The 21,740-nt window shown below is 43.6% G+C and overlaps 1 protein-coding gene across 2 annotated transcripts in view; it reads right to left on the reverse strand.

The window, feature by feature from the left end:
- LOC119162145 (nose resistant to fluoxetine protein 6) overlaps nt 1-18,869 on the reverse strand; it is a 46,404-nt gene extending 27,535 nt beyond the window's left edge. Inside the window, exons 1-6 of one of the 2 annotated variants that reach the window (XM_075885059.1) lie at nt 18,050-18,869; nt 16,445-16,653; nt 9,179-9,299; nt 8,964-9,051; nt 7,722-7,813; nt 4,748-4,933 (exon numbers count right to left, since the gene is read on the reverse strand). In XM_075885059.1, coding sequence (XP_075741174.1) covers nt 4,748-4,933; nt 7,722-7,813; nt 8,964-9,051; nt 9,179-9,299; nt 16,445-16,653; nt 18,050-18,308 — 955 coding nt within the window. In that variant the 5' untranslated portion in view covers nt 18,309-18,869. Of the gene's footprint in view, nt 1-4,747; nt 4,934-7,715; nt 7,814-8,963; nt 9,052-9,178; nt 9,300-16,444; nt 16,654-18,049 lie in introns of both variants that reach the window. The other variant, XM_075885058.1, reaches the window with a different exon arrangement.
- Nucleotides 18,870-21,740: the final 2,871 nt, after the last annotated feature.

The following is a 21,740-nucleotide window of genomic DNA, read 5'->3' on the forward strand; positions in this document are numbered from 1 at the left end:
CCTCGCTCTTAGAACGGCTGACGCACAAAGTGTAACACCTCTCGCAGCCTGTACCACACGAGTCGTCATCGAAGGGATTGTGTATATCGTCGAATTCGTAGTGCTGCCCTCGTGTTCCCATGACATGATACTCGGCTTGGACTTCCTTGCGAAGAATAATGCCGTCATTGACTGCTGTCGCGCTGAACTTGAGCTATCTGCACTTTCTGATGTTGACGCTGTCGAAGCCTCCCTGCTGTGTTATAAACTGTTTGTTTCCGACGACACCACCGTACCACCGCGCTCTTCTCTGCTGGTGACTGTGTCGTGTGACGCTATTTCCGACGGTGATGTTTTATTTACGCTCTCTGTCTTGTTCATTCAACGCAAATGTTCTCCACTGCCCGTTGCTCTCTTTACTCTCCACCAAGGCGTCACGAAGACGCTCGTGTACAATACGCTAGAAGGGCCTTTACCTTTATTCTATGGTGAATGTCCCGGTCACGTACATCCGATCGACGCCCGTCACATTTTTGACGCTCCATCTAGTTTACTTTCTTCGGACCTCAGCACACTCATTTCTGACTCGGTTGTTGACCAGTCACTCCTTGACGCTTTCCACCACTCCATCGATGTCGCAACGTCTTCTTCAGAACGAAGCCAGTTAGTGAACCTGCTGCAAAAGTTTCATACTTCCTTTGACAGCCACGCTTCTGGCCTCAGTCGCACATCGAACATATCACACAAGATTGACACAGGAAGCCATACGCCTCTATGGCAGCGCTCCTACCGAGTCTCAGCGTCGAAGTGCCGTGTTATTGACGACCAGGTTGCTGACATGGTCAGCGGGGTATTGTACAGCCTTCCAACAGTCCCTGGGCATCACCGGTCGTTCTTGTTAAGAAGAAGGACGGCTCCATTCGGTTCTGTGCGGACTATCGACGTTTAAACAAGATCACCCGTAAGAAATTTTACCCGTTATCGCGAATAGACGACGCCCTTGACTGTTTGCAGGGAGCAGAACACTTCTCTTTGCTCGATTTACAGTCTGGATACTGGCAAGTTCCTATGGAAGCATCTGACCGACCGAAAACAGCATTTGTCACACCTGATAGATTATACGAATTTACCGTTATCCCTTTCGGCCTTTGTAACGCTCCAGCCACTTTTGAAAGAATGATGGGCACTATTTTACGAGGCCTCAAGTGGAACACATGCTTATGCTACCTCGATGACGTAGTTGTCTTTTCCACTGATTTAGACACCCATTTAAATCGTCTAGAGCACGTCCTCACACGTCTCACCGACGCCGGCCTTCAACTCAACCTCAAGAAGTGTCGCTTTGGTGCCCGGCAGCTCACCATTCTCGGCCACGTCGTTTCGCGGGACGGCATACTTCCCGACCCCGCCAAGCTTCGAGCAGTCGTCGATTTTCCGAAGCCAAAGAACTTGAAGGAACTTAGAAGTTTTGTCGGCTTGTCGTCATACTTCCGACGCTTTATTAGAAATTTTACTTCCGTTTGTGCGCCCCTTACGGACCTTCTTAGCGGCGACAAGGACCTTTGCACCTGGTCACCAGCATGCGACGATGCATTCACCAAATCACGCCACCTGCTGACTTCACCACCCATCCTCCGCCACTACGATCCTGCCGCTCCCACGGTGGTTCATACTGATGCCAGCGGGGTTGGATTTGACGCTGTGCTCGCGCAACGAAAGGCAGGGTTTGATGAATATGTCGTCGCCTACGCAAGCCGAACTTTGACGAAAACCGAGGCTAACTACTCCGTGACCGAGAAAGAGTGTTTAGCTATTATTTGGGCTCTTGGAAAATTTCGCCCCTACCTGTATGGTCACGCATTCGACGTCGTCACTGACCACCATGCCCTTTTTTGGCTATACACACTTAACGACCCTTCCGGACGACTTGCTCGCTGGGCGCTCAAACTTCAGGAATACGACATCCGCGTTATTTACAGATCCCGTCGTGAGCACACGGACGCCGACGCCCTTTCTCGCTCACCCATATCGGATTAAGGTGTTTGCCTCTCTTCCCTCGAGCCTGCACTTACGTCATCCGCCTTGCGCAACATGACGGTGGAACAACGAAAGGATCCCTGGATCAGTGGCCTCATAAGCATTCTTTCTGATCTTCTCACTCCTTCGCCGTCTCGCGCTCTCCACCGCCAGGCTAGCAACTTTTGCCTAAGGGATGATCTTCTTTATCGACGCAACTACCTTTCTGACAATCGCAAGTGTCTCCTTGTGATACCCCGCCATCTTCGAGCTGCTATCTGCGAAGCTTTTCACGCGGACCCACAGTTCGCCCATGCAGGCCTCTTCAAGACATACGCTAGGCTTCGACTCAGATTTTATTGGCGTGGCATGTATAACTACGTGCGAAAATTCATTCGCTCGTGTGCTCAGTGCCAACGACAAAAGTTACCTCCCGGGCAAGTCTACCCGTCACAACCTCTTCCTTGTCCTAGTCGACCTTTTGATCGCGTCGGCATTGACATTTACGGACCACTACCATCAACTCTAGCTGGTAATCGCTGGATTATTGTTGCGATAGACCATCTGACACGCTATTCCGAAACAGCTGCGCTGCCGACTGCCACAGCCCGTGACGTTGGAACGTTTCTGTTGCAACGTTTCATTCTGCGTCATGGTGCCCCTCGCGAGCTCTTAAGTGACAGAGGCCGTGCCTTCCTTTCTGACGCCTTGAAGGCATTGCTCAACGAATGCCGAATCGTGCACCGCACAAGTACAGCGTACCACCCTCAAACGAATGGCATGACGGAGCGCTTCAACCGTACTTTTGGCAATATGCGGTCGATGTACGTCGCCTCTGATCATTCAAATTGGGACCAAGTTCTCCCGTTCGTCACCTACGCGTATAATACTGCCGTACAAGCTACTACTCGGTTTTCGCCATACTTTCTTCTGTACGGACGAGAACCTTCAAGTACAGTAGACACTATTCTTCCATATAAACCTTACGAGTCCGAAAGTACAACTCTGTCCGAAGCTGCCCGACATGCTGAAGAATGCCGCCAGCTTGCCCGCTCTTTTTCTACCGAGGACCAGTGGCAGCAGCAATCCCGCCAGACTGGGGACCGTTCGGCTCCAAACTTTCCACCTGGTTCATTGGTATGGCTTCGGGCACCTGCTACCACACCTGGCCGCTCCGAAAAACTTCTTCCCAAATACATCGGGCCATACCACGTTGTAGAGCGAACGTCACTCGTCAACTATATCGTGGAGCCCGTCATCCCATCCACAGACCTACGCTGCTGCGGCCGCGACACTGTCCTCGTCTCTCGTCTCAAGCCATATTATGACCCATTAGTCGTTTCTTCTCCCTAATCCGCGAGTATGGCGTCTTTTTGTGCGGAGGGCGATTGTAGTGAAGAAGAGGAGCTTCAGCGGCATTTCTCGGCGCCTCAGGGGCATCGCCTTCAGCATAAGCTCGTGCTTGCTGCGCTTGGCCGGACGCTGCTGACTGCTTCGCTTTCTGCGTTCTGTTCTGCAAATAAACCCCGTTACTATATATATATATATATATATATATATATATATATATATATATATATATATATATATATATATATATATATAATTATATATATATATATATATATATATATATATATATATATATATATATATATATATATAAGCTCAATACACTCACTCATCATACAATAGTTTCTCGTCTAAACCATGGTCACTTCAAAATACCACCCCAACGTTACATAACCTCCCGCCCGTGCGCTTTGATCGTATTCATCACAAGAAAAGAGTTAAACCACCATTCAATCACCTCAACGTACATAAGTATTCATTATTTCCTCATTGTCTATCATTGTGGAACAAGTTACCGGGAGAAGTGGTTAATGCAATCGTTCGCCCATCTCGTCAATAATCTATCTCTTGATTTTTTTAAAATGCTGCTATATCTTATTTATGTTCGTCATTGGTGCTGCGAATTATATTTTTGTATTGCTATATATTTAAGACATTCCTCATTCATGTTGCGAATTTTCGTAACTTTTGTACCTTTATTGATGGTTTTTCATTAATCTCACTGACAGTTATGTACCCACTCCTCCTTGGACCCAGATACGGCAGGGCCAGCAGTATTTGTAATATATATATATATATATATATATATATATATATATATATATTGTGAATATGTCCCAGCGCCATACCTGATTACTAGACTGGTGTGGTGCTGGACACTGGGACGCTGGCACGCTGGACGCCTGCTTGCTGCACATTGGGACTCCCATTATCGGCCGAAATCTGGCTTTTAAATTCTTTTTTAAAAGTTTAGTCATGCACACGTCGTAACTATTTCTTTTCCCCAACATTTGAGAGGCTTGGTGGCTACGTTACTGGTAAATGATGACCATTAGTATATCCAGGAGCGTAGCCACAAAGTATTTTAAAGGCAGTAGGTGGTGTTACCCATACTTTATGTGTATTTGCGCGTGTATATACACTAACTTCAAGGAAGGAAGGAAAAGAAGAAAGATGAATAATTAAGGTCTTCCAACAGGAGGGGAGGGGGTGTGTTCCCTTTTATCCCAGGTGCTCCAGTGCTAATACCCGTGGGTGTTGGGGATTTCTGTGACTGCTGTTGAAAGGGATTAAGTCCATGTCCGTGAGCTTACGAGCATGGCACCGTGCCTGCTAAGTTACCATGGAGGCATTGAAGTTCTTAGAGCGCGTAGTGAAAATATGAATACTATTCACTTACGTGCAAATTCTGGTTGTATTAAGACGTAGCAGTGTGCATAGATAACCCAGAAGATGAGGAAAACCTTGAAGCCACTGAGGAACACCAGGTTCTGGTTATCTTTCCTAGCTGTGGTCTTCAGGAGGCGTTTTGTGTTGCTGATTGCAGAGAAATACATGAACCATCTCAGTGGCAACCATACGCGCACTGCAAGTATCAAGAAAAAATAGAGAGGGGAGGAGAAAAAGGGCGTACAGTGGGTTAAGAAGAATGTTACAAACACAGATATGCGATTCAGCAGTTACAGTATCACTGCTGTGACAAGTCACGAACGGCCACATGAGTAATGTTTTTAAAATTTTGGGAGTTCGACGTCTCCAAGGCGTGACGTATGCGGTACGTCAGAGTGCGGATCTGGAGACTTCGACTTCTTCGATGTTTCTAAAAATAAGCATATGGGTGTGCTTGCGTTTTGAAAGTACAGCTGCTGTCGCCTTACGTCGTACCCACCCCTTTAGGCTTTGAAGCAAGACACCTTACCTGCTAGGCCACTTTGACCGTCATACTTTGCGGGAAGAGCGCAAAAGCGCGATGGACAAAGAACTAACACACAACGCAAGCCCTGACGAACAACTGTGAGTAAAGTTATTACACCGGAAAATATAAAACCTAAAACAGAAAACAAGAATAAACCCATCACGTGCACACAAAGGTGAAAAGCAAAACGAATCTGCAACTTGGACATTTCGACTCATGGCGGATTCGTTTTCATTTTCACCTTCAGGTGCACGTGATGGCTTTATTTTTGTTTCCTGTTATCAGTTGTACATTTTCCGGTCTAACTATTTTACACACAATTCTTCGTCAGTGGTTGTGTTGTGTGTTCATTCTTTCGTCTGTCCCACTTTTGCGCTGTTCCCCTCAGATACCATGTACCATCTGACCCTTCAACACCCTTCTGCACCGTGGCCGTTTTCATCAATAATGCGTGTCAAGCTATGTTCGCATTTTCGCCAATTCGTCAGCACCTTATCATGCATAGTGTTTGGTTAAGAAAGAAAGGACAATATCGGCCTTATTCCTATACCACTGGTAGATGGAATAAAAAAAAAACTCTAATAGTTTAGTCGGCTTTGATTGTTAGCAAGACTAGGCTTGCTTATCAAGCTTTCATTATGACGCCTTAAAAATCCCGTGAAAGGCTTTATTCACAAGCAACACAACATTGCGAGCCATCTGTATTCGCAGTGGCGAAGCATTTTAAGCTGCTCGAATACACAACCGGCTTTTTTTCACATGTGAACGTAAATTGCATGCTTAAATTCCAGTACTTGTCTCCATTTTTTACGTCATCGCTTATGCATCTGTCAATTGGTAGCATGACCCGAACCCCATATCTCTATTTGTGTCACCTATCATCACTGATTTAACATTTATCCATTTATTTTTAGGGTTACTGACTGAACTATTGTCTCCAGTTATGTTAATATGTCTTCTGCCACATAAAACAACTTTGAGCTGGCCTACAAATATTGCATTGCTCATATCTCTAATATATTCAGGCGCTTTTTTTTTCAACACTCTGCGTTCTGACATGCTCGCGACAGGATAGCTATATATACCACATATCAACTAGTTCTTAAAGTCATCTTTATAGTTCTTTATTATTACATATAGAGGTAGAAGAGACAACAATATTTTTGCAGCACCAGATATGTCCTCACCCTGTCGAATATTCAGTTGCGTTTTTTCGACCCATCTCTAACAAGCCACTTGCGCCTTTGAAGAAACACTAGTAGCAAATCCTAAGTCGATATTCATTGCGGAAATAGCGGTCCAGAAACCTCGTAGTGCTACTTTTGTGCCAAGGGAGAGCTGATTTTGAAATAAAATCACGTTTTAGTGGTCCGCATCGCGTTATTACACTTCAAGTTACCCGCCTCAAGTGGAACCTCTCACATCACTGTTTGCGTACACAGCGTTGCCCAGCTTCACTGTGGTGACGACGAAACTACCTGCAGCCGAACTGAAGTAGCGGGAGCCACAGCAGCAACAACGAACATCGAACGATTTCCGACCATGGCCTGCGAGATGGTAGACGTGAGTGGTTCGACTGGGCCCAACCAGATGGTACTGCCTGTCCAGTTTAACCGGCAAAAATTGAACTTTATAACCACTTGCGCCATTCCCCATAGTCACCTCCGGTGCTTATTTTTTCGATGAACCAGACATACAGGAACAAGCAGCAATTCGATACGTCTCTTGATTCACGGAAAGTTCTTTACTTAAGGCGGCTAGTTTGATTACTAGTGATTATTGGTAGGTGGTGCTTTTGACGTAACTGGGATCCTTGTGTGAATTTATTTTCGTAGCGCATGCTTTCTCGTGCATTTATCTTGATTTCGCAGTAAGTAGGGCACTGCTTTTGATAATTTTGTCGTTGTAGACGTTATCGTACATTATGCTTTCACTCTGACCTAAATTGTTATTTGATTTTAGTGTCCTTTATTAGCCTAAAGCATGATGTCTCTTATGGTAACGTAATGTATACCTGACTGTCGAACTGTCAAGATGTTTCTTTTTGCCAAGGCATGCTTGTTTCTTACGCATGCTTGTTTTTTATTCTGCATGTTTCAGCTACTGGTCAAGATATCTTTGACTCTTCCCGTTTAAAACGCTTGCTTCACTGTTTCTCTTCTAGGGGAAAATAATTTTTTGTTTAGACAAACCACAGTTTTGTGCAATAGGGTGTAGTTTTCTACACATTTGCAGATATTTTTTGTTTATTTAATTTTGCTACAATAACAAATTGCGATTCTGAAAGATTCACTGCAGCATGCTCAACCCAATCTTACGGTCAGTTGTTCATTTAACAAAAAAAATTATTGCGTCTCATACCCTATAGTATTTTGTAACTCGCGAAATAAGGTAGAGGTATGACACGCTGACTCTATAAAATTTGAAGCGTAGGAGTCTACATGATACAAACACAGACTGGCTTCCATGTCCGGTGCCGGGAGCGAGATCACGATCCATTCAATAAGCGTCCCTATAATAAGAAGTAGTCCAAGAACGCTCAAGTAATATCTGAAATACAAATAAAGAAAAAATAAACATCAATGAGACAAAAAAGGACAATATTTTGTTCATTATATGTAGCTTAACCTTCCAACAGTGTGAAGCATCCTACGAGTACCATTCTATGGAAGTCGAGGTTGTTCATGAAGCGAAGAGTGAAACAATGATTATCGAATACACACACGTAACACGCGTTACTTTTTGAGCACGCGGTGACAAGAAAACACCCACGATCGGCAAAAACAAATGCATGGGTTGGGGGGGTCTTTTTATATTAGTACGTGTTCAAAATCATCATGACTGAACTAATCCTTTTTCACTGCTCTGATAACATATACAGGTTTTGGATTCTTAAATTGACAGTATATTAAACGAAAGCATGATAACAGCTACTCAAAATAATCTTGCACAAGCAGTTTTTACGATTTGCTTGGTGTGATTATCGCGAGCAGTTGGAGTTGTCAGCGCCATAATAAACAAAATCTTTTTCACTGCCTTCTTTGTATCATTACTGCGGTAAATGTTTGTATTTTAAACGAAATCAGAATCTTACCTCCTGACAACCCCATTTTGCTTGATCCACCTGCCCGACTTGTGTTACTGTAGTTTATGATTTGATTTTACACTCGCCCAGTTCACTTATATTTCAGGGACATGATGTAGAAACAACATCGAGGCATAAAGGAGCAGAGCACGAGCGTGAAGAAACAGGAATGAGTCAGACACTTGTTTTTGCCAATCGATAGCAACTGCGCAACTGTTATCAGCTGCGTTTCATCGTGCTAGTGGTCTGCCACAGGCGCTCAGCAATAATCGAATGGGGTCTTGATGTTGTGTCGACATATGCTCCTGAATAAGAAATTATTTGAATATGTGCCAAATTTGGTTACGTCTGAACAGGACCGTTCTGGGAGACGAACAAAAATTATTGAATCAATCACCCGCGGAACAACGTTGATTCGTTGCAATGTCGCGACCGTACAGCTAATTTCTCTGAAACTGATCTACAGTTACAACCTTCACAACGATAGCGTTTTACCGCCAGAAAGCTCAATTGACGAAGAAGGTGCACTTTGACAGTCAGCTGTATGTAAGCTAGCAATCACCACACCTTTTCGTTCGTTCTTAACAAGCTTTGATGCGTCGATCTAGTACTCACATTGAAGCATATTGAAGTTTACTCAGTTTCTTTGGATCGTCTGTCCGGCAGCCGGTAACCGTTGTGTTTGCGCCATATTGCTTGAAAACTGTAGAGGTTGTTAGAAGAACAATATTTGCGACTCCCCAAATAAAATGTGAAATAGCATCACCAGTTTTTTACTAAGGTTCAATAGTGGAACAAAATGCACTTGAAAGCGTACATCACTACTTTACCTCCAGCTGCTAAGAACTTGACTTCCTCCTCTGTGCATGAGTTGAGAGTGCACAGTCCAATACGCAATGCCTTCTTTCCTATTTTTGCATTTGTCGTCACTGTTAGAGGATTCAGCCTGCCCTGCCAAAGGAGTGCAGCAGCAAAAAAAAATTAAACAATGGCATAATTATGAAAACGTTCATTTGCTCACAAGTGAAGAATATTGGAATGACATTGGCTTATTTGATCATAGCATGAGCTGTGGCATATCGCTGAACTCGATTTTGGTATGAAGTGGTAGACAGCACATGACAAACCAAAGATTTGGTTATATTTTAGACAGTGAAAGAGCGGTGACCTTTTCCCCATCCTTTGTTTTGCCCTTGAGGGTCGTTCTTTTACCAAACACAGAGCCTGTTTATAACCTAATGAGCCATGTAGATAGGACATTCTTTTAAAATACAAATTTGTGACGTGTAGTATTGTACCTGGCACAAGCAATTGCTTATTCGATGAATATCACTGCACGGGTACAGTTTTATGTCATGTCTCCGTAGATTTTAGTTGCGAAGTACTTCATAGTGAACCGAGGCACTTTGCGAGAAAGAAAGAGGTAATATAAGAAAGGTAGGGAGGTTAATTACACTACGTCCAGTTAGATAGATAGATAGATAGATAGATAGATAGATAGATAGATAGATAGATAGATAGATAGATAGATAGATAGATAGATAGATAGATAGATAGATAGATAGATAGATAGATAGATAGATAGATAGATAGATAGATAGATAGATAGATAGATAGATAGATAGATAGATAGATAGATAGATAGATAGATAGATACGCTAAAAGTCGCTGAAGTTCGTCAAAATCTTGAAACCCAGTCTCGCACGTGGTAAGAGCATTTGTTCCAGACATGTGTGGCATATACGCGCATACCGCGACCAGCGGTATGCCGGTATGTGACATACCGGCATACCGCTGGTCGCGGTATGCGCGTATATGCCACAGAGAACTGACAGTTTTGATAGGGAATTGACAGACACACAGATTTTGCATCTTCATTAGCAATCTATCGTGTTTTCATGACTGCTTCACTTCTTAAGACTGGGATTGGTTCTTGCACGAGGTTTTCGTGGGCATATTGAGAAGCTTCATAGGCATGTTCATTGCCCGATATGCCGCGGATTTGGAAGCCATCATTAATCTCATTAAGAGACGACAAACCATGAAAGCCTCTAGTTTATCCGACAAAATAGAGCTACTGTAGATATCGAAGTTAATCAATAGGCGTAAAGTAGCCAACATCGGAAGGTATAACATGGAAAGAATTTAGCAGGCTGTAAGAAGCGGCAAAATCCTAAAGGTTTTAAGGCAAACTTGTGCATGTGCAAAAATCTGATGTGTGTATCAAGAGAAGAGAAACGCAATGTCATATAATTAATATGTATAGGATAGTTGAGGTGGTGAAGGAGTTATACAGAGAGCTGTAAAGAAGCCGAAACAACGAGGATGATATCGTTAGAAGCAGTAAAAGCCCAGAGGAATCGGAGATCCTTGCAATAACGACAGGGGAGGTAAAGAAAACCCTAGACGAAATACAAAGAGGCAAAGCCGCGGGTGAGGATAACGTTACAACGCACCTGCTTGAAGATGGCGGAAAAATCGTGTTAGAAATACTGGCCGCCTTATATATGAAGTGTGTCTTGACAAAACTATTACCAGATTCTTGGAAAAACGCCTACATCATTTTAAATGAGACATCACGGACTTGAAAATTACAGGCCTTTCAGCTTACTGTACGTTCTCTAAAAAACTATTTACAAAAATAATTGCTAATAAAATGAGGGCGACATTAGAGTTTAATCAACCAAAGGACCAAACAGGATTTTGTACCGGCTACCCTACAACAGGCCATATCCATATATCAATCAGGTAATTGAGAAATGTGCTGAATACAACCACCCCCTATACGTAGCTTTTTTAGATTATGAGAACGCGTTTGACTCAGTCGAGACATCAGCAGTGATCCAGACACTACGTAATCAGGTGATCTTCAGCCTTACATAAACATACTGGAAGAAATCTACAGGGGATCCACAGCCACCATAGTTCTGCTTAAAAAAAAATTAAGAATCCCAATTATGAAGGGTGTAAGGAAGGGAGACACGATCTCTACAATGCTAATGACCGCGTGTTTACAGGTGGTTTTTAGGGCCCTAGATTAGGAAGAGTTATAGGGGTAAGCGTTAATGAAGAGTATAGTAACCTGCAATTCGCTGATGACATTGCCATGATGAGTAACTTAAGAGATGAATTGTAGTTCATGATTACTGAACTGGACACTAAAAGCGGAAGAGTAGGTCTGAAAATTATTATGTACAAAATTAAAGTAATGGACCGCAGTCTCGGCAGTAAACAGCATTTTGCGATAGGTGGAGAGACGCTTGAAGTTGTGGAGAAATATGTGTACTTAGGACAGGTAGTAACCACAGAGCTGCACCACGAGAGTGAAATAACTAAAAGAATAAGGATGGGGTGGATCACATTCGGCAAGCATTCTCAAATTATGAATGGTAATCTGCCACTAACCCTCAAGAGGAAGGTATGTAACAGCTGCATCTTGCCGGTGCTTGCCTACGGAGCAGAAACCTGGAGGCTTACAAAGAGGGTTCAGCCTAAATTGAAGATGACGCAGTGAGCAATTTAAAGAAAAATGATATGTGTAACATTAAGACACAAGAATAGAGCAGAATGGGTCAGGCAACAACCCGGGGTTAATGACATCATAGTTGAAATCAAGAAGAAGAAATGGACATGAGGTGGGCATGTAGCACGTAAAGAATAACCGCTGATCATTAAGGGTGGCAGATTTAATTTCCAGAGAAGGCAAATACACGAAGTGGAGACAGAAAGTTAGGTTAGCCGATGAGATTAAAAAGTTCGCAATTATAATGTAGCAACAGAAAGCTAAAGACTGGGTCGATTGGGGGATCATAGGACAAACCTTTGCTCTGTAGTGGGCGTAGACATGATGATGATGATGATGATGATGAAATGTGATTTTATGTCCTTAGATGAAGAGGTGGTGGATCAGCTCTCTAATTTTTAGCAGAACTTACGGCACACGTATATAGGCTGGACCCGTCTTATCAACTTCGGCCTGCGCCCCACCGCGGTGTTCTATGGTACTCGGTTGCTGACCCGCAGGTCGCGGGATCAAAACCCGGCGGCGGCGGCTGTATTTTCAATGGAAGCGGAAATGCTGTAGGCCCGTATGCTTAGATCTGGGTGCATTTTAAAGAACCCCATTTGGTAGAATATTTGTGGAGCCCTCCACTACAGTGTGTATCATGATCATATGGTAATTTTGGGACAATAAACCCCACACACCAATCAATATCATTGACTTCAGCCTCCTTACGGACTCCCTAGACTCGAGACAATGGCGCTTTGCCGACTGTGACTTGGTGTCGCCTTCACCAAGTTTTTTGCCTTCGGAATCAGCATGGAAGAGAGTAGTGCTTGTGATCATTGCTGCAGTGATGGAATGATAGAGCACGTTGTTTGTGATTGCCCTCGCTACAGAGTGCACAGACTACCGCTGGCTGCTGCGTTAGCCCACCTTGACGACAGACCCTTGTCAGAAGAGTCAGTACTCGATTGGCGACACGATCTGTCTTCGCGCAGAAAATAATTCAAAGCCTTATTGAACTTTTTGCATGGATGTGGCCTACTGAATAGGCTACAGCACTTCTGCTCTTATTTTTTTTTTTCATGCGTATACTTCGCTTGAGCTTTCCTTGTCATCTTTGTTCCCCTTTATCTCTCCCCTTGTGCAGGGTAGCAAATCGAATGCCACAATTCTGGTCGACCTCACTGCCTTTCTTTCAATTTTTTTCTCTTTTATTCTCTCTCTACACAGTTACAGCAATAACAGACAGTGGTAATTTAAGTGAGGGCCTGGTAATAAAAACTGGTATGATCAAGGTTTACCCGATGAATGCAAACAATAAAGATCAGAATCCCAGCACAACTCTAACTCGGGAATTCTGCGTGACAGTCAAGTATACTACTACGACAGAGCCGCGTCTTATCTTAAAATTGCTTAGGAAAAATACCCTATGCTAGCTTGATGCTGGTGCAGCGTGAATTTTGCTTGCATCTCGGGCTATCTATTATTAAAGAAAACCAATAAACAATAAAATATACTCCTAGGTGTCACGTCGCGTTAACGTCAACTGTAGTTCCAGTGTTGGCTTCTTTTTTTACAGTAGAGTAAAAAACGTTACATTTGTATTCCTATATTCTGCAAGCTATATTCAAGTCACTTTTTTCGTCATCATTATCAACACTTTCCTTCTACTTTCTTTTCCACCCCCTTTCCTGCGATAAGCCTGAGTAGGAGGCCAAAAAAAGGCATTCAGGACGACTTCTCATCTTTTTTGCCAAATACCTTTCTCTTTGTCTCTGAAGCATACGATTTGTGATTCAAGCTATATACACATATTCGCATCATCACACTGTAAAGCGCACGTAGTTTCGAGTACACTGACGTATGTGCTCTAAATTGAGCGCTCACTTTATGTCAGACCACAGGTTACTATTTAAACGCCAGTGCTGTCGATGTTCCCGGCAAGCTCAAAACGTATACACACATACTGAAACTTGTCAATACAGCGCGTAAAACTGGGATTGAAAATGTAGCATAAACAATCACTCGCCGACTGCTTCGCATGAAACCAATTCTAGCAAATATTTGATCTGCCTAGTTTTTTTTATTCTCATTTCTTAGAACTCAGATCATGTGCTACTTTCGAATCCTGTGCAATTTTTTATTTTCATTTCTTAGAACTCGATTGCGCCCGCGATTTCTTAATGTGAACAAACGAGCACATGGGCGTCTTCGCATTTCGTTCTCAGAAAAAAATCGGAAACAATTTCACCAAGCCTTAGATGTATGCAGCAGCTGCGAATCTATATTCTCAACCCAGAAGTTGACGTTAACCATAAAGACATGCCGTGTAGATGCTACCTTAATGTTTTTACTTGCCTCACTCTAGCTTTGCAATTCCAGTCCAGCATTGGTAAACAAACCTACATGTATACTCATAGGTTAAGAAGGTCTCCTTCTGCTAATCCGGCATTGCCTTTTTTTTGTTTCGTTCATTAAAATATACTTAGTCATACATAAAGGCACACACAAAGTGCCACCAAGTTCACTAGTCATGCAGCCAACCTTTCATTTTTCTGCTACCCTGCGCGCTTCTCTTTCTAACAAATCTGTTAATATTTTTTGTTCGTAGGACCCGATAACCGACGCATGAAGACAAACGCAAGGCGTTGAGAAAGTTGTTCGTTCCGAGGATCCCGCTATATTTGGTGCCTGTCTAGCAAGCGCTACCTATGACAACAAGAAACAAAATCTGTCGGTAGGTCTGCGCGAACGCAACATTAGAAGATGCGTCAGTAACGTACGCATTCCTATGCGTTCTTTTTCAACAATTGATGCTGTCTCGATCGTGTCCTCGGTAGGGTTACCAACTCTTCGATGAAAGAAGTCGGGGTAGTAGCGGAGGGGGGGAAAGGGTACGCTGACAAGGAAAGCCAGCGAAATCAGTTCGCCTCATCGCGCTATGTTCCAGACAAATTCATTTTTTCCTTATTGTTGCGGCCTTTTATAGTGATACTTTATCTGGCTACACGTGGCTCGCCATACTGCTACAGGCTGGAGGATGTACTCGTTGTTGCGTTAGATACGTGTGCACTTAGTGTTCCGTAGCGTGGCACACGTTGTTGGGCGCATAGGGGTGCCCAGTGTTCCCCTTCAGGGGGGCGGGGGAGGAGGGACAGGTTTTATTGCAGCATTTCTTCCCCAATTAGGTGAAATTATGGGGCAAACTGCAATGCATGCTTATGGTTGGGTGTGCGTTGCGTCTCATAAAAATTGTTAACTGGACGTTTCGCAACACCTCCGGGAAACGTAGCTGTTTTTAGCAAGTTTCTTATCTAACGGAAATTTTCACTAATAGGCAGGTACCCATATGCTTTAATGCTGTCATAAACTTGGGTTAACGGTGGATCAGTGGCTAGGGTGCTCTGCTGCTGACCCGAAGGTCACGGTTTCGATTTCAGACGCAGCGGTCGCGTTTGGGTGGAGGCGAAGTGGTAGGCCTATGTACTGTGCGATGTTGGTGCACGTTAATGAACACCGAGTTCATTTCCAAAGCCCTCTACTATGGCGTCCTTCATAATCATATCGTTGTTTTTTGATGTAGAACCCCACATAATTAAAATTGTTTTTGTGGGCTAACGAACTAACTTGATCACCAATGCTGATGTAATGAAAGTTTTTCTAAAATAACTAATTTTGTCACATACAGGTTATTCTTTTTTAGCATCCCCTTCACGCTAACATCTGAACACAGCAGCCGTTGTCATAGCATTATTTTTGACAAGGCTAGACACCGCGGCCATGCATCAAAAAAGCTGTCCCAGCTGCTTTTTTTTATGCATGGCCGCTCATATACCAAATGGCTCATATAACAAAAGCGCTCATATACCAAATGTCTTCATGGTCGGCGGCAGTTGCCTTTGTTATTTTGTGATTTTTGCTAACAGTTCTCATTGACCACCTTCCCGTCAGCCTGTCGTTCAACTTGCTCTCGCAACCATTTCATTCGCACTGCCCTTCTGTGAATTTCGACAGCATGTCCTGTAGATTCACTTGAACCCTTCACCGTATTCAGAAAAGCTCCTTGATTTTAACGTGACTTGCCACCGCCGTTAATGCAGCGCGCTTGAAACGCGTTTGCACGTCTGTGCTGCCTTGGCGCCGCCTGAAGCAGTGCGCTCGAAATGCCTTTGTTCTGCATTAAAGGTGGTGGCAAGTCAAGTTCAAGTCTAGGAGTGTTTCTGAATGAGGGAGCGGGTAACTGCATCGCCCTGTCATGGAGCCGCCATGTCCAGCCGACATTGGAGGCTCCAAGTCCGTACCACTCTCAGACTACCCTAGAAAGATCTTTTTTCACATGAGCCTTGTGGGATAGTGGCAAGCACAATGCCGCGATAGCTAGTTACGCTAGAGTTTCAGATATCCAGGGGACTAAAAATCTTTCTAATTCTATGACCCTCCCAATGTAATGAAATATATTGAGTGTGATTGTTACTTCATTAAATAACGCTTCGACTGTATATACATTATTGAATTCCTAATAAAATACACGTCTACACCGCAACCACAAATTTTTAAAAAATCCCCGAATTCAGCTAAAGTAGCTTACTGTAAATTCACCAACAGCTTGAAACTTCTTCACGAGTGTCTCTAAGACCGACCAGGGTGGGTAGACGAACAGGGTGCAGTACTGTCCCTTGTGTGTCACCTCTCCTTCGGAGTTGAACACCCTGGTCTTGAGGCACTGCTCGTAACCTCCGAGGCTGATGAGACTTCCCTCGAGGATATTGTTAGGTAGCAAGCCATTAGCCAGAATCACTGCATAGAATGGAATAGCACCAAATTGGAACAAGCCGCCAGTCTAGTTAATGCTGTTTTCCTACCGACCTTTGAATGTGAACGCTCAAAATAACACGTTTTTCATAGTAGATAAAAAAGTAAAAACTCTTCGTAAGAAGACGTGCTAGCAAGTTTAGCGTTGCTGGTGCAGGGGAGCCCTCTTAACCTCCTCCTTTACCGCTTCTAGCCTTTTACGGCTGAAAGAAGAAATTCCCTTTGATTCTCTACATTAATAACCGCAAGTGCGTAAGCAAAGCTTTCTTTTTTTTTTTTTGCTGGAGACGCACAAAACCAGTCAGTTTGCGGTCAAATTATCGAGCTATATTTGCTGAAGACGTTCACTTATGCATAAAGGCATACTGAAGAATAACAGTGGCTTGGCTTAGATTGACAAACTACATTCTGAGAACTCTAATGCCATATGTTTTACTATCACAAGTACATCATTATCGGAGAAAATCAAGGTTAAAGTTCCATTGTTATATTTCGTGCAAAAATCTCTGCGTGTGATGTAAAAAATGCAAAAAAAAATTTGGGTATGTTGGAGGCATTGGCTTGATGAATTTTTCATAAACTTCGTATACGAAGTCCATGGCACCCACAGATTACAATGTACTTCAGTTTTCTTGATTGAAAGCTACGTAGGATCCAGCTGACGTCTCGGTGTTTGATGCGGCAATCTCAAGGTGGCGTCGCCCGCAGTTTCGTTGCTTGCGTTTTCTCGCTTACTAAGGATCGTGTACCGGTATGAGCGGTATTTTTTTCGTGATTGTGAAATTGTACTTTGCGAATACGAACACGAGTTCCGCTCTACGCATCACCAGTGACACATTGATGCTTTTTTTTTAATCGAAGAGCTATGTATTTGTAATACAATGAGTGATAAAATATTTATGCTTGCACACAGCCCTTGTACATGCGCTTATATGAGAAGAGGGTGAGCGTATCCAGCTGAGGAAAACGAATCTCTCAGTTCGTGAGTGAAAACCAATAGCCAATCCCAGTTATACAGCGAAAACGTTCTATTGAGTGTCAAAGCACCGTTCTGTTACTTAGCAAAGTCGCAAGTGTATTCGTTAAACTCAAATTTTGTTTAACGAATATTCTTCGCACACGCGAGACAGGATAAAAAGTTTGAAAATTACGAGGCCTCCCAATGTGACTGGTAAAACATGCCTTCTCTGCATGCTTTGCGGAACGCAAAACAGCCAAACCAATGGTAATATGGCTCTTTCATTAATGTAACAGTCGGAATGCCACAGTAAAGGCGAACAACTAGCACGTTTTAAACTATTACCCCATGTTCGCCCATTGCTGACATTCGAAATATCCGGCTGCACAAAGGTAAACGTAAAGAAAGAAAATATCTGCTTACTCCTGATGGCCCATGGCTCCCTTGCTCTTGTACCCTTGAGTATTTTGAACAGGCTTCCAGCGCACTCTGGGCTTAGCTCAGGGCTGGTGGCGAGTTCCGATGCCACTGGCATCATTTTCTTCATGAGCATGCCACCAACATCCGTCAATTCTGCCTCGAGGCTTTTCGTTGATGTCTCTTCACCGCTGACGAATGGCGAGTTGAGCCACGTCTGCCCTGCGAGCACTATAGCCATCACTAGACACACTCTTTGGTGCATTTTCGTTCACGCTGGCTTGTTGATTGCCGACGAAATCTTGAAAACACTGCGTCAGGCAGTGTTTAAGTCGCCCAAACCTTTCACTGGTGTCTCTAAGTAGAGTCACTTGCTGTCAACCATAGCTTGATGTATCACTCTTAAATGCACTGTCACCGAAGACGGAGTTCCATCATTTTAACTCTTCTACTTCTGCTAGGTAAGAGACTCGATCAAGGAGGCAATTGGATGTCGCCTTGTTTTGAAAGTCAATTTAGAAGTCAAATACTGGGCGCCCTTCTCAAATGCCGATAACACTACAATCAATATAGCATTTTTCCGAATTCGGCGCGTTCGCCCCTGCTGCTCGCCGAAGAAACGTTCTTTCGCGAAATCTTGCCTCACGAAAATACTTTGTACGCGACTTCGTGCGATGAGCAGGTAACTTCGCTAAGTTGTCCCGAAGCTCACCCTCCTCGCCAACAAGGGGCAGTATGTATCGTATAATGACAGCAAACATTGGGTGTCTATTGGACGAGTGGGCTTTCCTGAGTCAATCTATAACGGTGGACACGGAGGTGGCTCACTAATGAGTAAAATAAAGAGAGAAAGAGAAAATGCACGCCGACAACGCGCAGCGAAGGGCCTTTCATGCATCACAATGTCGCCCTCGCGAAAGCAAGATTACAGACGATTTGGCACTCATCCCAAATGACCCTGGCGCGAGATGCGTGGCGCGTTCGTTGGCGTAATGCTGCGCGCAGCAACCACAGAGTTCTGCCTTCGATAATTCGTGTTTACAATCATTGTCGGGTTGTAGAGTACATATTTAGTGATCACCGATAAAAATTTATTTCACTTTTCATGCCTTGATGGGCGTATTGTCGCTTCTAATAAACACGTGTGAACATAGTGTCCAGGTTTGTCCAGACTTCCGTTGCCTAAATGCAAAATAAACGCAGACGTGAACGGAAAGACTCCGGAAGGTATGACTGATTCAACGTTAGCGCAAGAAACTTGGCTAAATTCATTTTAGTTCAGTTGTTTATTTTACTATAGATTATATTCTTAATATCATCAATGCAGAAACAGCTTTTTAGCTTTACTCTATCTCTACCCAACTTCTAGGAATTGTGACGACGGACGCATTTCACAAACAAAAAAAAGCTTGAAGGCAGCAACTGATTGCCACCTCGACTACTGCGTTTAAGCAATCCCATTAGGGCTCCAAGAACTTGACATGGAATATTATCATCTACGGAAATGATCTTCTAGTAAAGCACTGGCTCGTATAATTCAGCTTTTCTTCACACTAATAACATTATAATAGCTAGGGGTACTTACTGAGCCGCAACCACAATATGATTATAAGGCATGCTGTAGTGAAAGGTTCTGAAAATTTAGACCAGGTGTTCTTCTTTAATGTGTTCTCACATTAAATGGTACACGGGCTTCTACTGTTTCGCCTTTATCAAAATGTGCCCACCGCGGCCAGGATCCAACCCGGGACTTTCAGGTCAGTAGTCGAACACAGTAACCACTATATCGCCACGGCAGACTGTTGTTGTCGTTGTTGTTGTTGTTGATGCTGTTGTTGTTGTTGTTGCCGTTGTCGTCGTTGTGGTTGTTGTTGTTGTCGTCGTCGTCGTTGTCGTCGTTGTTGTTGTTGTTGTTGTTCATTGCGAAACATATCTCAGCGAACTTCAGAGCCTTTGGGCGTATCTATCTATCTATCTATCTATCTATCTATCTATCTATCTATCTATCTATCTATCTAACTATATATTTATCTATCAATCTCTCTATCCACCTACGACTTTTCGCTCTCCTGGGTGTTTCCAAATTGGCACCGATACCAAAATTAGTATGGTTTAGCATGGCTGTATAACGAGAATAAATTACTAGTCATAACATGAAAATCATGACATGTACACCATGAATGTCATAATTTACATTTCAAGCTCTTGCTGCCCTTGCGGTGGTTTCGATCACATGACACGTTGCAAAATTGATATGGTATGACATGACTGCATGGCGAACACAAGTGACAGACCCTAACGTGGAAATCATCACATGAGTGTCATGTAAGAACATGACTACATGCCACGCTCATGGTGCGCTTGCGGTCATTTCCCTAGCTTTGCATATACCAAATTTGGTATTACGTGACGTGAATGGATGATGAAGGTATATCACCGGTGCGAACATGATACCTCTCGAATGCAGCTTGCCGCATTCAACGTTTCGTTGAAGATGCGAGTTTTTTTTTGTTTTTTTTTTTTTGACGAGGCTGGCCTGCTGGGCAAGACGGTAAAGCATAATAAAACAGCTTACAGGACGCAAATACGGAGACAAATTCAACAAAGAAGAAGAAAAAGCGCTTAACGCCAACTGATACATTATAGTGAAATTGATCACCGCATATGGTACAGGCTCGACAAGGCAATGAAAAGGTGTGCAATACGAAACATCCGCTCTTTACTTATTGGGCGTAGAGATAGCCAATTTCCTTTCCTAAGAGGGTCACATAGGGAATGCTTAGTCAATTTTCTTTATCGCAATCGATTTCACATGCTTCGATTGATTCACGCGTCAACTTGACCTTTGCTTCCTCAATTCCTTATCTCTCCGAAGATTTTTTCACCAGCAGAAGTTCTACAGCGTCATAGTAGTGTAATTAGATAATCACTTATCTCTCCGAAGATTGTTTCACCAGCAGAAGTTCTACAGCGTCATAGTAGTGTAAATAGATTCTAGCGATCCCTAAAGCTATCGTTTGTACACTTGCCCGCCTGGTCGATATATCTTTTCCCGCGGATGAAGCGGAAATTGTGAGTTATTCCTTCCTTGCGATTCACGAAATGTTCTCTGTGTGTGTTATTCAGTTTCATATTTTCTTCATGACATCATAATTGGCCAGTGAACAAAGTTTAGAATATATTTAGGGGTGAAGAATTAAATATACACCATTGCGCACATCGATATCTTCTTGGTATCATGCGTGATTCTTTGCGAGGCTGGAGCCACGGCAATCATTTACTTCTTTTGCAGTGTAGCATAATATGGCAGTATACGGTTCGTTGTATTTTATATGCGTAGCATCTTATGGCGAAGTGTAATGCGGTGTGCGTGTGGCGTGGCCACGCTTACTGCGCATGCGCCATCTCTCCCCCCTTTAGCGTCAGCTTGCGGAGGTGGAAGGACACTCTCCTTACGGGAGTGGCGTGAGGAGGTGGGGTGGAAGAGTTGCCGTGAGCGCTGCCTCCCCTCCACACACTTCACGGCAGCATCGGCGCGAAGCTGCTACGTATGAAACGCGAGCTCTACATGCCCAAACGCAAGGGCAGCGTCGGCGAGCAAACCTCGCCGTACGCAACGTCGACGTCGAAACCAAGCGTCAGCGTCAAGCCAACCAGAACGCAAACGATAACGGAAACGTTAACGGAAACACCGAGT

The sequence above is a fragment of the Rhipicephalus microplus genome, unplaced genomic scaffold (genome assembly GCF_043290135.1).
Source record: "Rhipicephalus microplus isolate Deutch F79 unplaced genomic scaffold, USDA_Rmic scaffold_65, whole genome shotgun sequence".
Taxonomy (NCBI): Eukaryota; Metazoa; Arthropoda; class Arachnida; order Ixodida; family Ixodidae; genus Rhipicephalus; species Rhipicephalus microplus.